The sequence below is a fragment of the Cervus elaphus genome, chromosome 12 (assembly GCF_910594005.1).
Source record: "Cervus elaphus chromosome 12, mCerEla1.1, whole genome shotgun sequence".
In the NCBI taxonomy this organism is placed as follows: Eukaryota; Metazoa; Chordata; class Mammalia; order Artiodactyla; family Cervidae; genus Cervus; species Cervus elaphus.
The window spans coordinates 42,041,390-42,058,620 of NC_057826.1; the positions used below are offsets into that span (position 1 = coordinate 42,041,390).

Consider the following 17,231-nt stretch of genomic DNA (forward strand, 5'->3'; position numbering starts at 1 on the left):
TCTGACCAGCACAAGGAGGACCCCTCCTTCTGAGGCTGGTGGCTCAGAACCTGCTCAGCTCCGCTGTGCCCGCACCATGCTGTGATGCCTGGAGAGGGGAGAACCTGCAGTCATCTGTGACTGGGGATCCCGCCTTCTTTCCCTGCTGTCTCAGATGGAGAAGAGACAGTTCTACCCATTCCTTTGGCAGGTTGAGCTCTCTGGGTAGGTCTACCTACTTAGTGAAAAAGAACCTGCTTCTAGAACCACCCCGTCATATTAGAATGTGGTGCTTAACCAGACGAGTACACCAAGGCAGTCATGGAGAGCAATATGTGAAAATTTGGCTAGTGCTGGGCTGCTTGCTGCCTAGTTGGCAGGTGGGCAGGAAGGAGCCTGTCACCTGCAGCTTTCATTGTGCTGTGCTTCGTCGCTCAGTCGTGTCCGACTCTTTGCGACCCCATGGACTGTAGCCCGCCAAGCTCCTCTGTCCATGGGATTCTCCAGGCAAGAATACTGGAGTGGGTTGCTATGCCCTCCTCCAGGGGATCTTCCTGACCCAGGGATTGAACCCAGGTCTCCTGGATTGCAGGTGGATTCTTTACCGACTGAGTCACCAGGGAAGCCCTTCCACTGGCACTGCCTAAATGACCAATGGCCTCCCCAGCCCAAATGTGCACAGGCCATCACTGTTAAGTCCTTGGGACTATGAAGAGGGGCTGAGCCACGCTTGTCAAACAGGAAGACAGGGGCTGACTACCTATTCCCTATTACCCACTAGACATCTTTCCTATGAACTAATTTTGAGTGCTGGTGGCTGAAGAGCTTAACCGGATGCTTTGTTGTTGATGCAACATGCTGATGTTGACATGGGAGACGGTTGGGGTTGAATGGCCACAGTAGGTTCAGCTGCCATCTTTTCACACTCGCCCACAAACCATCTCTTGATGCTCCTGCCAGAGAGAGGCCATGGGGCAGGGGCATGAATCATGGGGCTTGAGCTAATGTAGTATTTTTGCATTATCATCAGATACCAGAGAAGCATAACAGGACAGAGGTGATGCTGGATGGGCAAGTCTTTTAAGGTGATATCCTCCAGACAACATTATAAGGCAGTAAATACTTTGTGTGAAAGTGAGGCTTTAAGACACACGGGGAAGGAGGTCACAATGTCCATATCTAGCTCCCCACTGAGCAGAGGCACAGGTCTCAGCCTGTACCTGCTCCCCAGGGGTACTTTGCCTTAGGGTCTGAGTGCAAAGCTCTTACTCTTTATTTTCTCCCTCCTTTCAATCCCATCATTCTTAATATCATATCTAACTCCAAGGAATTTGATTTTTTTTTTTTTTTTTAGGAATTTGATTTTTGAATCACAACTCGAAAACCTCTTGTTTGAAGGATAATTCCAATTTATTAACAAACCAGAATAAACAGCACAAAATGACTGTGAAAGACCAAGAAAGACAGACAGGGGTTCATTCAGCCCAACTCTCCTGTGCATGCTGGGACAAACCCTCCCTGTGCCTCCTGGATGGTGCCCCTTGGATGGGGAAGGCCCATCCCACAGGCGCAGGGTGAGCACAGTTCTCCTCTGCTTCTGCCTTGTGTGTGGGAAACTCTCTCTCTACTCCCCCACCCCCCAGAAAGTTCCCCTCTGCAGAACCATAAACCTGCACATCTAAGACTTGAAAAACATTTTTCCACTTTGCTGCTATAGTTTTTCACACCTTTGGATTAATTTTTATGAATGAAATTGTGTGTTTGAAACAGCACATCTCGACACAGATTGCAAACCCAGCCTGTTAGAAACTATTGTTCTTTTCTCCACTGTCTGATAGTCTAGATCCAGGTTGATTCCCACAACATGCCAAAGAGAAACTAGTAAGACCTCATATTAGAGTTATTAAAAGCATGAACATAGTCTCATTTGATCCTCACAGCAACCCGGGAGGTAGGCAGGTGGGCACAATGGTTCCAGGATCCAGAGAACAAAGTCATAACTGATGGAGTTGGGAACCAAATCTATGTACTCTGACCCCTGGTCCAGGGCTCCTTCCACTCCACAAGGTGAACTGGGCTCACCCTGGTGAGCAGGGTGGTTTTTCTGCTCAGGAGAGGTGAGATGTCCTTTGGGCTTGCAAACAGAGGAGATTTTAAGTACATACCTCAGCAGATAGCTCAGAGGATAAACACACCTGAGCTCAATCTAGCATCAACATCAGAGGGATGAACAAGACAGACACAGGCATCTTTGACAAGGGTTTCTTCTTCTTTCCTGATTCTCATGTGGAACACACTGGGTGCTGTAACATGAATGCAGCGAAGTCCAGGAGGAGGGAAGGCATTCAGAGGACTTTTTCATCTATCAGTTTATTGATTCCCTCACAGATCTTCTTGAGGTTGGGCCTACAGTCTCCATCAAGGCTATAAAGGGTGGAAAGGAACTCCACATCGGCAAAGTGGTTGAAGACATGATTGATGCGTCCGTGGGTCCTGGGTGTCAGGTGTCGCTGCACCAGTTCATGCACCAGGTCCTTGCACTCGTGTAGGAGCTTGGAGAGCACGTTTCGATCGAAGGTGTATTCCACCTCATAGAAGCTGACGATGGTCATGGCGGTCTGGTTCAGCTTCTTCCTAAACTTCTCCACTATAACAACTTCCTCTGGACTGAACTGGTTGTTCCGGTAGAGGATCCCGATTTTGATTGCCACCTTGATTAAGTCTTTCATGATCTTGTGGGCTTCCTTCTTGTTATGTATGTGCTCTTTGGTGACTTTGTAGAGCTCATCAAAGATCTCGCTGCTGGTATCATCAATCAGCATGTTGGCCACAGTTTTGCTGGCTATTTTGCTCAGAATTTTCTTCTGGGCTTGAAGGGCAAGGTTCTTTGAACTAAAAACATCAGGACCTATGGTAAGAAAAAAAAATAAAAGTTATATAAATAGGAGAACCTTTGATTAAGTTTCTAGAAGTGAAATATGCTAACTTGAACTTAGGGCAAAAATTCATGCCTTCATAACCCATGACTCTTTTATGAAACCACACCCTAGCCTGGTTACTCCACTATCCTTGCCACATGATATGCCTGTTTACCTTCTTGAACCTTTTAAATCATGCCTTTTCCTTTCTGGACATGGTCTTCTCGTGTCCAGGCCAGATCTCATCCTTTTGACCTACTTTATGCAGAAAGACTCCTTGAATCTATTTGCTCATGGAGAATTCCCTACAATAATTATTGTACTGGAAACCATTCAGTTTTGCAAATTTACAGGAGGAAATTATTGCTTAGTGATAAGAATGTAGCACCAGTGCCAACCCCATTCCTAGGACAGACCTGGGTGGTTAATCATGGGAGTGTTTTTCGACTGAGTCTTAGAATCCGTATTCATTGAGTCTTAAGATGTATTTTTTTCACATTTGATATCTTGGAAGTAGTGATCTGTCTTATAGTCAATGTTGCCAGGTGGTAGTTGTGCTGTGGTTGCATTACCTGTGTGTGCATCAATTTACACAATAGGAGACAGATTTGAAATAAAAGTCATGAGTACTCTTGAAAGAAATATTGCCTCACCAATGCTCTTGATGACAGAGAACTACACTGTGTGGGAAACACAGACATCAATGCTCCGAGCAAAGATGCTTCAGCCCAATAGTACCCTGAATATGAGGAAACTTAGAAAAACCAAACCCAGTTTATTTCCCATACTTTCCACTTTATAAATGAAAGAACAATATATGTTAAAGGAAATAACACGATGTATGTGTGAAGTCTCTCAGTCATGTCTGACTCTTTGTGACCCCATGGACTGTAGCCCATCAGGTTCCTCTGTCCATGGGATTCTCCAGGCAAGAATACTGGAGTGGGATGCCATTTCCTTCTCCAGGGGATCTTCCCGACCCAGGGATCAAACCCAGGTCTCCCGCATTGCAGGCAGAAGCTTTAACCTCTGAGCCACCAGGGAAGCTTAACACTATGTATAAGTAAGTCTAAAAAGAATCTTCTAATAAGAAATTGGACACAAAACTCTAAGCTGTAAGAAAGCAATCATTTGTAATTTAATTGTAAATATTTTCTTCTTTCTTAAAAGCATATAAAATGGCCTCTTATAATTGATGGGGTCTTAGACTGGATGGAATACTCCATGAAGTTACCAGTTAGCTGACACTGGTATATGAAATGAAACCCATTGGCCATCTTCATTCAACAGTACGTATGTGTATCATTCTTATCTTCCCAAGGAGAGTCAAGTTGCCTAAGGACAGAGACAGCATCTCCCACAGCACCTAGCTCAGTTCTGGGCACAGGGATGGAATGGCATTTGTTAAGTTAAATGCTAGAGAAATTCTGCAGAATAAATTTCCCTTTGAGAACTGAGGGCCCTCTAGGATCCCAAGAGTTCTCTTCCAGCACTCTGTGGCTACATGGAAGTGACAGGCAGCATGGACAGACAGATGGCCACACACGCCAGCTTTTGCAATCCTCTCTGGCCCCTCCCCATCTCAATCCCACCCCCTCTGCTCACCCTGATTCATCCCCTCAATGGAATGTCATTAATCCCTGGGTGCGTAAGTCTCACAAACATGGACTCAGTAAATAGTCAAACACAATTCAGACACAGGCCCCAGCTCTTCCTCCACCCATATGCCCCCTCATGGACTGGCTCCTTCCCTCCCAGCTCAGCCCTGGGTCTTCCCAGGACAGCTACTCCTGCTCACGGACCTCTTCCAGCCGTCAGCCCCAGGGGCATGGCCTAGAGTGGGGTCACTAAAGTGGGATCAGTAGGACTAAAGAAGCAGGGACCATGGGTCTCCCACGGCCCCAGGAGGCTCTCCTGAATGTCTGAGAACATAGATTCTTCAAGTAACTTCAGAGCAAGTGACCCTGACACAGCCAGGATTTTCCCTTCAGCCTCAGTGTGAAGGGAAGAAACATCAATTTTTGACTTTTCCTTACTCTGAGATTAATGCTCTTCCAGAGCTGGAGACAAAGAATATTCCTGCCCAGTCTGATCATCTACCATGGTCATCAGATCTTTGTGTAGATAACCTTTGTCCCCAAAACATCACATTCCTCCTCCCCATACAAATATTTACCAGCATTAAGGATGTTTAAAAGATTGTGCTTCATGCTTTGAAGTCAATTCCACAGGAGAAACTTAAAGACTTTTAAGCTTTGGCTCTGTCACCAAAATAAGTGTATGCCTCTTTAGGTGGATATTCTGTTGGGAAACAATGGAATCCAGATGGATCTGTTCTGGAATATCAAAAAACGAGTCATTTCTTTGTAGACACAGTTCCCCAAAATTGAGAAGATATTTGAAGAAGCACTCTAGAAATACAGCACAGAAGCAACTGACCAACTAACTATGTGTCTGATGGAATATAAGCTCTATGGGAGCAGGGGTTTGTGTCCAAGCCCCACTGGACTCAGTGGGCCCCCTGGACCCAGGTGGCCCTTGGCAGCTATTGTTGAATGAGGGAACACTGGCTTGAGCCAGGCACTTCATGGTTTTATCGCTGAGAGCTGCGGGAAGCTGATGTTTGTACCGAGGCTTTCTTGCTAGCCAGATTCCAAACCCTGTTCTTTTTACCACTAGCATTCTTAATAGTTTTTCCCAGAGCAGGGGTCATCACACCTTTTGTTCTTATATCCCCATAAGAATTTTGAAAAACGAGTACCTCCTTGCATATTTTTTAACTTGACAGTGAGTTATTTTTCACCTTATGGTTAAACAGTTATAATTTCAAAATATATTCCATGTCTAGATATTTTAAATATTGATACTTTAAAATCAATGTGTTAAATTATTCTTTTAAAAGTGTCCAGTGTAAACAGGACACACCACAGTGATATAACATCCATTATTGTCCATTTGAAAATGACAGGAGCAAGCTCTCCTTTAAAAATGAGAGCTGCAACATTGTTCTTTTTTCTACTTAAAATTGTATATCTATGACATCTAAAGAACTTTAACTTAGTATCTGTTTTTATGCTTGAAAATGTTTTATTTAATCAAGACATCATAATTCTCTATAACCAAAGGATACATAAAAATTGAAATTTAAACTAAAAGATAATTCTAGTGATCAAAATCTCCAATCCTTAAAAAAATTCCTTAAAAAGTTATCATTCTAATTATTTTGGGTAGAAGTATTAAGCTGTTATAAATACTAAACATAGAAAATAGTTTTATTGGACATGTACCTCCAAGTGAGATCAGTAGGGGCACATCATCACTTTGTTTGACCAGGTTTTGCACCCCAGTGAAATGTATTGATATTTGTTCCAATAAGATTCTTTATGGGTGGGAACTCCATGATGGAACCAGTGGAAAGAAGGAAGGATCACTGCGCTTTGACCTCAGATTGTTGTTCTGACAGTTGAATTTAGAAGAGTATTGAAGTGAGAAAGAGGAGTTGGACTTAGATATCGATTCCCTCAAAACTCTCCTCATCTGCTCATCGCATGGCAAGTTTCTGGACTCACCATGGTGCACACACCAATTTGAATCCTGCTCTTTTGTAAGAGCAGTGTTGTTCCATGAGATGTTAAGTGCTGTTCTTTTTGGAGGAATAATGAGTTTCTTTTTTTTTTTTAAAGTTTTACTCCATAATTATAAAATATTGGTTAAATTTCCTGTGTTGTGCAATATATCCTTGTAGCTTATTTTATACATAATAGTCTATACCTGGTAATCCCCCACCCCTGTTTTGTCCCTCCTCTCTCCCTCTCCAGAAGAAGGTTGCTATGGTAACCGATTGTTTATTCTCTATATCTGTGAGTCTGCTTCTTTTTTGTTATATTCACTAATTTGTTGTATTTTTTAGATTCCATGTATAATGGGTATCATACAGTATTTGTCTTTCTCTGACTTATTTTACTTAGCATAATACTCCCTGAATAAAGAATTTCTTGATCAAAAAGGTTTGGAAAACACTAGGTTAAGCAATATTAAACAGATTTCTTTCCTATGAGACTTTAAAAATATTTCTTTAATATATTAAGGTGTTTTATCAGCTGTCAGAGATGGGTGGGTATAATTGGTAGAATAATGATCCCCAAAATGTCCACATCTTAGTCTTGGAATCTGTGCATGTACTACCTTACCTGGTAAAATAGACTTCTTAGATATGACTAAGTTAAGAATTTGGAGATGGAGAAATTACCCTGGATTAGCCAGTAAGCCTGATGCAATTACAAGACTCTTTATAAGTGAAAGAGGGAGAGAGAGTCAGAAAAAAGACTTGATGATGGGGGCAGAGGATCAAAGGGATGTAATGTCTGGCTTCAAAGATGGGAGAGAGAACTGCATCAGTCAAGGAACACAGCCGGCCTCTAGAAGTTCAAACGGGCAAGGGAACAGATTACCCCCTAGAGCCTTCAGAAAAAATGCAGCCCTGCTGACACATTGGTTTTCAGACCTATAAAACTCATTCAGGATGTCTGATCTCTAAAGCTGTGTGGCGATAAATTTATATAGTCTTAAATCCTAAAGGAGATCAGTCCTGGGTGTTCATTGGAAGGACTGATGCTGAAGCTGAAACTCCAATACTTTGGCCACCTCATGCAAAGAGTTGACTCATTGGAAAAGACCCTGATGCTGGGAGGGATTGGGGACAGGAGGAGAAGGGGATGACAGAGGTTGAGATGGCTGGATGGCATCACCGACTCGATGGACATGAGTTTGAGTAAATTCTGGGAGTTGGTGATGGACAGGGAGGCCTGGCGTGCTGCGATTCATGGGGTCGTAAGGAGTCGGACAGGACTGAGGGACTGAACTGAACTGAAATCATTAAGTTTGTGGTAATTTGTTATAACAGCTGTAGGAAACTAATTCAGGTGAGTAGAGTGTGGAAATGTTGTTGTTGTTTAGTCACTAAGTTCTATCACTCTTTTGACCCCATGGACTCATTAGGCTCCTCTGAGCATGGGACTTTCCAGGCAAGAATACTGGAGTGGGTTGCCATTTTCTTCTCTAGGGCATCTTCCCAACCCAGTGACTGAACCCATGTCTTCTGCTTGGCAGGTGGATTCTTTATCACTTTAGCCACTAAGGAAGCCCAGAGTGTGGTGAAGCATTTCCCAGTTTTATCTAGTTACCAAACTGTGTTTTTTGAGTAGAGTGACCAACCGCCCTGAGTTGCCAGGACTGAGGGGTTTCCTGTATGGTGGACTTCTGGTGCTAAAATTTGAAAAGCCCAGGCAAAATGGGACAATTTGGCCTCTTCCTGAGCCACTAATGATACATAGATCATTGACCTAAAAAATGAACAATGTTGAAGTTGCTATCATCTCAGCAGGGTAAGATGCTTACTCTTGTTGCCACACATACCACACTTCTTTGCTTGCTTCTTAATTCTAGAGTCAATCTTAACTGTTTTTGGTCTCTTTTGGGCCAAGGTTTCTTTTGTTCCTTGGTTTCTCTGCAATTACTGAGCATTTACTCTTTGTTCAACTCTGTAGAAGTGCTGTGGGGGACGTCCTCCCCTCTTTCTCCAATATTAATTGAGTCCTACTCTGAATATGGTCCTGCAGGGAGGCAGGGTAGAGACAAATGAAGCAAAATACTTTAACATGTGAAACAGCCCAAATTGGCATGAGTGAGAACAGCTGGTGGAAATTCTGGGCTCTGAAGGTGGACTTGAATGTGGATAGGTGGGGATGGCTACAGTATCAGGAGGTGGTTTCTAAAGTCATTGAAATAGGCCAGCAATTTCCCCCAAATCACAAAGGCCTTGGGTGGTTTCCCACATATGTTCTCAGCCATTTCTCTTGTAAAAGAACGTGTTATTTACCTACAAAGGGACTTGTGGTACAAGCTTCTATGCTGAGCCCTCAGGAGGGTCACAGGTATTGAATCTCTGAAGCCTAACAATCAAGAGGCTAGAGCAGAGGGATTACGGATCATCGAATTAGAAGAGAAGCTTTAAGAAAAAACAGCAACCAGGCAGATTCCCACACTCTACTCCTAACTGTCAGTATTAAAATCTTTAGAAGGAGGGCCAGCACTCACAAGCTCCCTAACATTTAGCATGATTCCGACCTACTGAAGGTAGGACCCACCAATCACGGCATGCCCCAACATGTATCTTACAGAACACTGGTCCTGTCAGATGTTGCAGGGGAGAAGGTTTTGTGGTCAGCTAAATGAGTTTGTAGATGACTATATATTGTGGCTGGCTTTTGATGTTGTGCCACACCAGACAGCTTATTAAAGGCTCTGAAAAGCCCTGTAGTAAAGATACCTGTGTAGTTTTATTATTTATTTGATGAAATAGCATCAAGACATCAATCTGGTCAACTCTGACAACTCCCAGGGGGAGGGCTGGAGAGCCAATACTCTTTCCAACAGGCACACGATTCAAGGGAGAGTGTGTGCACCAAGGGAGGGCTCGGGGGTTGGGGGGGGGCAGACTTTTTTTTTCAATTTATTTTTAATTGGAGGATAATTGCTTTGGGACAGACTTTTGCATGTGGCTATCTTGGACTTGTTTCCTTCTGCCCATCCTTCTGTCTCCATCTTTTGCAGGGGGACCATGTTGGCGACTCACCAGGGAGAAGCACTGCCGACTGAGAGGAAGAGCATGAACTTTGGAAGCCAAGGTCAGGAGTGCCCTGGGAATACCCGGGAAAACAGGTCAAACTAGTGTGCATGTGTTTGTTTGGGGGAAACACCAAGAAGATCTAGGCTAGGTCATGGCAAAAACTATTCTCTTCTTCCTGCATACAAGCCTTAAAAAGGCTCTTTTAGTCAGTGACAATTCTCTTAACCATGTTTCAACAACAGTACCCATTCCCCAGCCAAGAAAAGTAATGGATTGTTTACAGTATTTGAGAATCTCTGAGAATGGAAATAGAAAGGTGATTATGCAGCTTATGTGACTCGCACAAGGAGATGAGACTGAGACAGCTGCAAAGTCCATCCTTGTAGAAAAAAACAGGAGCTTCCTTAAACCAAGATTGATAAAGGAGCTCAAATAAAAAGATTATGAAGCCAGTGCTCTGAGAATAAGCACCGTTGGAACATTACAAGGAAAGGAGAAGTACCAGAACTCTGCTGGGAGAATGGCATAGCAATGGGAGTGAACTAGTTTGAAGAGAGAATGCCAAAGGTAATTTGAGTGGGCCCTTTACTGGAAAAGTTGATGGGCCCCAACATGGAGAAGTGTTGGGGCCAGTCTGAGCTGATGCTTCTGTAAATGATGTTTAGCTGTAGCACAAGTGATGTTTCCACGTTTCTAGAAACACTAGGCTCTCCTGGATGGTGAAATGCCAAGCTGGTGGTGATAAACAGCAGGAAGGATGAGTGGGCAGAAAAGAGGCAGATGAGCTTCATCATGGTGAGAGCAAGGTGATACATTCTGGGAAAAATAAACGATGGTTATGAAAGATGACAGGCTCTCAGCTGTCAGCTACAGCCCAGAGAAGAGCTCTTGGGCATCAACCCAGGATGTGCTGTGGCAGAGAGGGGCTGGGGGACAGACTCGGCTCTTTTCTTCTTACTCTCAGGACTCGGTAACTTCTCTACCTCTGATTAAAGAGTGTGTGTAAAACATGTATGGCTGTATGGATAGCTGTGTCAAAATTATAAAATTATCTGTAATAGCCAGCGCTCACATGATCTCACTTCACTTCTGTAAATAGCTTAGGAAAATGGCAAGGAAGAGAGTAGGCTAAAAATTGTTAAGTAGAAGTTAGGGGTGGAGAGGGGACCATGAGAAAAACAATCTGTGGTGCTTAATAAGCACCATCTGTCAAAGTAGGAGGCCCAGAGTACAAGGAAGGGGGGAGGAGAGTCCCCAGGGCGCGAGGAGGGGTAAGACCTGGGCAGAGGGTGATCTGTGGTTGTCCAGGTTTCTGGCGCTCAATCACTTACGCCTCACTGGGTTTTTGTTTTGTTTTGTTTGCTTTACTTGAGTGTAGTTGATTTACAAAGTTGTGTTAGTTTCAGGTGTATAGCAAAGTGAATCAGTTATCCATACACATATGGCCAATCTTTTTTTAGATTCTTTTCTCATATAGGTCATTACAGAGTACTGAGTAGTGTTCCTTGTGCTTTACAGTGGGTCCTTGTTAGTTATCTATTTTATATATAATAGCATGTATATGTCAATCCCCATCTCCCAAGTTAGCTGTTGGAAATAAAGTCTGAGCAAGTCTCCTTGAGACGGAGCAGCCCCACATACTACTCTGAATGTGAACTTCCACGATGAGCACCCATCTTCTGCTCACCTGCACAGGCACCCAGAAAAGCTGATCATACTAGTCATGTTCTCCTGCCTTGAGGACAGAGCCCCTGGGCTCACTCCTGTGTGCGTGCATGCTCAGTAGCTCAGTCGTGTCCAACTCTTGAGTACCCTATGGACTATAGCCCACCAGGCACCCCTGTCCCTGGGATTTTCCAGGCAAGAATACTGCAGCAGGTTGCCATTTCCTCCTCTAGTGGATCTTCCTGACCCAGGGATTGAACCCATGTCTCCTGCGTCTCCTCTACTGACAGGCAGATTCTTTACCCCTTGAGCCAGCTGGGAGGCCCATGAGAAGACCCAAGGTCTCCAAATTTCCACCACCTGCAATAAGAAGCAAGCAGCTTGTGGGTCCCATGGGTGGATCACCATGGCTTGGAAGGGCAGCAGCCTCCACCAGGCACCAGGAAGGGGTGTGAAAAATGAGAACATTAGAATTTTATTTCTGTTTCCTTGTTTTCTAATGAGATAGATTAAGCTTTACTAATGTTTAACATTCAGGCTGACCCTGGGGCCCACTGGTGTGTGGCAGTTTAAGGAAGGAGAAGATGCCCCTATTCCCCAGGGGGTGGGAAAGTATTCAGTATGTATCTCTCATTTCTTTGTTCCATTTCAGCAGTTTTGGCTTATTTTGGCATATGTTTGTGTGTGCTTGCTTAAATAGACTTACTGCTTATATTATTTAGTTCTGACTAAACTAACCATTCAGAGAAGGCAATGGCACCCTACTCCAGTACTCTTGCCTGAAAATACCATGGACGGAGGAACCTGGTAGGCTGCGGTCCATGGGGTCGCTAAGAGTCAGACACGACTGAGCGACTTCACTCTCATTTTTCACTTTCATGCATTGGAGAAGGAAATGGCAACCCACTCCAGTGTTCTTACCTGGAGAATCCCAGGGACGGGGGAGCCTGGTGGGCTGCCGTCTATGGGGTCGCACAGAGTCGGACATGACTGAAGTGACTTAGCAGCAGCAGCAGCAGCAGCAGCAAACTAACCATTATGAAATGGACCAATGATTTCAAAAGATTCTTGCAAGAAACAAAACTGAGGTCTGAAGACAATATACCAATCATGCCAGCACAAGTAAGTAGCAAGAACATGGCAGAGCTGATGATTATCTTCCTCATCACAAGAGGTTTTCCACAGCCAAATTATAAGGTAAAAGTAATGATTTAATCAGATCAGACAAGAAATGAGCTATAAAAATTTCAAAAATTCTAGTAAGATTATTTGAAGTATGGATTTCATACACTTGCACTTGCCTCAAGATATCCCCCAGGGCAGTAGGAAGCCATGGCAATTTGCAAGACGCTGAGTGCTGAGTGCTAAGTCGCTTCAGTTGTGTCTGACTCTGTGCAACCCTATGGACTGTAGCCCGTCAGGCTCCTCTGTCCATGGGGATTCTCCAGGCAAGATTACTGGAGTGGGTTGCCATGTCCTCCTCCAGGGGATCTTCCCGACCCAGGGATCAAACCTGTGTCTCTTAGGTCTCCTCTCCTCCCTTATATCAGGCAGCTTCTTTACAACCAGCGCCACCTGGGAAGCCCAGCAAGACAGACACATTGTGATTTTGATCTTAGCTTGTACTGTGGGTGAGGGTAAGAGGCAAAAGAACAGCCTGGGTAACTTTGGGGGAGATGGATGAGTCAGGGGTGAGGCTGAGTGCTTCTTCTAGCTTGGGAGACGTGGGGTGGGGGACATTAAGGCACCACCAACTCAAACAGGCATCTGGGAGAGCGTGTGTGGGGAGGATGACTTCAGGCCTGAGCATGCTGAGTTCTAGGGGTCCTGGGGGCATCTGGGTGGAGACGGTCACACGAGCCTGTGCAGCGGGCATCTCCGGCTTGACGTGTTCTACCCTGAGCTTCCCATTTCCCCATTCAGACCCAGTCCCTATCCATCAAGCAGTTGACAGTGAAAAGACTTAGCTTCCTTAAATAATTAGCCAATTAAAGATCCTGGGGGATAAGTAGGTTCTTCCTTTAAAATGCAAATTCCTCGTTAAAGTATAGTCTCTATTCACTGCTTACTGGGGATCACATCAGAGCTGCATTGTAGCCCTCCTAGGGCTTCTCTCCCTCTTCATGGTCCACCTCCCCACCAAGAAAACGGATTATTTTAGAATGAGGGTAGGAAGTGACAGGTAGGTTTGGGTACAAAGGGCTGAGGTGGAGGGTGGAAGGAAGAAGGAGGAAGGACTGATTTGTCAGAGACAACCAAAAGCAGGGGACAGGGTATCGCAATAGCCCCTCTTTACCCACACTGAGTCCTGCCTCTAGCTAGGGCTTGAAAGAAAGTGAAGTATTATTTGCTCAGTCGTCTCACAGTCTTTGAGACCCCGTAGACTGTAGCCTGCCAGACTTCTCTGTCCATGGAATTCTCCAGGCAAGAATACTGGTGTGGGTAGCCATTCCCCTCTCCAGGGGATCTTCCCAACCCAGGGATCAAACCTGGGTCTCCCGCATTACAGGCAGGTTCTTTAACATCTGAGCCACCAGGGAAGGGGTGCCCTTAAAATCTTGCCCTTGGCTTAGGCCTGGGATCAGTCACAGACTTTTGCTTTGCCCTGGGTGGCTGCTCAGTCCTAGAGATTCATTCATCTAGCAATCAGGAATGAGGATTTGAGTGTTTTGCGGGGGGCCAGACATGATGAAATTTCCTAGCTGTATTGGTTGTTTTAGCATGCTGAGAAAGAATATACGAAAGCAATGGTGGACAAAACAAGGTGCCTGCATAGGAAAGCAGCTTCAGATTGTTGTAATACCTGACACTGAATAAGTACACTTTAAAAGCAGCATTTAACGACCTTCAAGATGAAGACTCTTTTTCATTTCAAAAAAAATCCCTGGGCCTTGAAATAACATCATTTCAGGTGAAGAAATCTGGCAGGGTCAGCTGTGAGCTCTTCCAGCTCATTATCTCAGTTTGTCTTCAGTTCAGTTCAGTTCAGTTCACTCAGTCCTGTCCGACTCTTTGTGACCCCATGAATCGCAGCACGCCAGGCCTCCCTGTCTATCGCCAACTCCCAGAGTTTACTCAAATTCATGTCCATTGAGTCGGTGATGTCATCCAGCCATCTCATCCTCTGTCATCCCCTTCTCCTGCCCCCAATCCCTCCCAGCATCAGGGTCTTTTCCAATGAGTCAACTCTTTGCATGAGGTGGCCAAAGTATTGGAGTTTCAGGTTCAACATTAGTCCTACCAATGAACACCCAGGACTGATCTCCTTTAGGATAGACTGGTTGGATTTCCTTGCAGTCCAAGGGACTCTCAAGAGTCTTCTTCAACACCAGAGTTCAAAAGCATCAATTCTTCGGTTCTCAGCTTTCTTCACAGTCCAACTCTCATATCCATATATGACCACTGGAAAAACCATAGCCTTGACTAGACGGACCTTTGTTGGCAAAGTAATGTCTCTGCTTTTTAATATGCTGTCTAGGTTGGTCCTAACTTTCCTTGCAAGGAGGAAGCGTCTTTTAATTTCATGGCTGCAATCACCATCTGCAGTGATTTTAGAGCCCCCCAAAATAAAGTCTGACACTGTTTCCACTGTTTCCCCATCTATTTCCCATGAAGTGATGGGACCAGATGCCATGATCTTAGTTTTCTGAGTGTTGAGCTTTAAGCCAACTTTTTCACTCTCCTCTTTCACTTTCATCAAGAGGCTTTTTAGTTCTTCTTCACTTTCTGCCATAAGGGTGGTGTCATCTGTATATCTGAGGTTATTGATATTTCTCCCGGCAATCTTGATTCCAGCTTGTGCTTCTTCCAGCCCAGCATTTCTCATGATGTTCTCTGCATGTAAGTTAAATAAGCAGGGTGACAATATACAGCCTTGACGTACTCCTTTTCCTATTTGGAACCAGTCTGTTGTTCCCTGTCCAGTTCTAACTGTTGCTTCCTGACCTGCATATCCACCCACCCATCAGCACTGAGGAATTCGTAACTCAATTAATTATCATGTCAGAGATAATTAACTACAAGCACTGATTATGTACCCCAGGTAGTGTATACTATGTATATGATCCTCACAAAAGGGCTGCAAAAGGAAGACTGTGAATCCTATTTTATAGATGAGGAAACTGAGAAACAGCAGATTTAATTAATTCATTTAAAACTATGAGATTAGTAAGTAAGACAACTGAATTTGAGCCAAATCAACTCTAGACAAAGCCTGCAATCTTTGCCTCCCTGCATCTGCTTTTAGAAAATTGTCCCTGGTTCCCTAATGACTGTGATTTCTCATTTATTTGGAAAATTAAATAGGTCTCAATTAAAACCATCATCCAGCACTGAGATTTACATTTCATCATTTTTAAAAAATATTATCCAAAAAAAGCCAGTCTTATGATGTGACAGAACAATAGCACCTATTCATCAAAAAGTGAAGGTAGATATAGCTTTCATTTTGAGAGGGCATTCTATATATTTGAACAGAGTTACATACTGGCTTTGTTTTTCATATTGATTTTATAGCTAGCTTTGAAAAGTGAATGAGTGACATTTTTACTTAACAGAACTAACTGAAGCAGATATTTGTGAAGTCACTGGGGTTGGGGTGTGTGTGTGTGGTGAATCATCTCCAACTCAACAGGTTAATTTTGGAGATCTGAGAGATATTTTTGTCTCACTGCAATAGAAGAGCAACCATCACTAAAAACAACATCTATGATATATGATTTCTTTAAGCAAAGCTTATTCACCCCTCCCCAATCTCTCTTGCATCTAACAAATAACTAGTGTGTCTCCCTGAACAGCAGGTCATACTCAGGCATAATAAAATAATAAAAATAGAGTCTATGAATGTAGTGCATTATGCACAGTAACTCATCGTATCCTTGCAACAATTCAACATGCAGGCACTGATCACCACCATCATCATCATTTTACGTACAAGGAAACCACTGCAAAGTGAGGATCAGTAGCTATTTAAATGCACCATTTAGGAAGTGGCAGAGTTGGATTCAGGCTGCCCTAGAGTCTTGTGCTTCAACCCGCCACACTACCTGCCATTCATGAGGTGATAAACACCAATTAGTTTAAATGCTTTTTTGAATTACTGCCCACTTTAACATGGAGATTGAGCTGATTTTCTCCTCAGAAGAATTAATTTCTTACAAGCCCATGGAGCATTTCAAATATATAGACAAAACAGAAGATAATATAACAAATTCTACTTGTATCGGTCACCACACAGATGGAACAAATCTTGATATTTTGCCCTCAAAGACGGAGATGAAGCCCTCTTTGTTTTCAACTTTCTTTCCCTTCTGTCTCCTCAGCTCTAACTGCAGCTTCAAAAGTCCATGTTGTCTTTTTCTCATCCATGTTTTTATATATTTACCTCATGAATATGCACACATCAGCATTATACTGTTCAGAGTGTTTTTAAACTTCAGATGAAGGTATCACATTACACAGATCCTTCTGCATCTCTTCATTCAACCTCATTCTTGCAAGATTGATCTAATTAGTCATTTCATTGCTTACACGAATATATTCTATATCCATGTTTCATGTTGATGGACATTTAAATTATTTCCACTTTCTGTAAGAAAGTAAATCCACAGTCGCATCTCCTTGTGCACACACACAATAGCCTCCTGGGTTCTAAACCTAGACCAGCACTGCCAGATCCTGCACCACAGCTGCCAATTGCTTCCAGCGAGACTGTGCTAATTTTCACTCCCAGCCGCAGTGTATGAATTTCCTGTGGATCCACTTCCCCATCAACACTTCAGATAATCCACATTTAAAATTTTTGCCTATTTGTTAAGAACAAAATGGTATCTTGTTTTAATATGCATTTCCCTGATTGCCACTGAGAGTTAATATATTTTGTGTATATTGAGCATTTAGGTCTTTCTCATCTGTGAATTGCTTATTCATATAGTCATTTCCCGCTTCCCCCGTGGCTCAGCTGGTAAAGTATCCGCCTGCAATGTGGTAGACCTGGGTTTGATCCCTGGCTTGGGAAGATCCCTGGAGAAGGGAATGGCTGC

General features: G+C 43.7%; 1 protein-coding gene across 1 annotated transcript in view; it reads right to left on the reverse strand.

The window, feature by feature from the left end:
- Window positions 1–1,367: 1,367 nt before the first annotated feature.
- Window positions 1,368–17,231, reverse strand: part of TNFAIP8L3 (TNF alpha induced protein 8 like 3) — a 42,123-nt gene continuing 26,259 nt past the window's right edge. Inside the window, exon 2 of the mRNA XM_043919247.1 lies at window positions 1,368–2,887. Coding sequence (XP_043775182.1) covers window positions 2,325–2,887 — 563 coding nt within the window. The 3' untranslated portion in view covers window positions 1,368–2,324. The remainder of the gene's footprint in view (window positions 2,888–17,231) is intronic.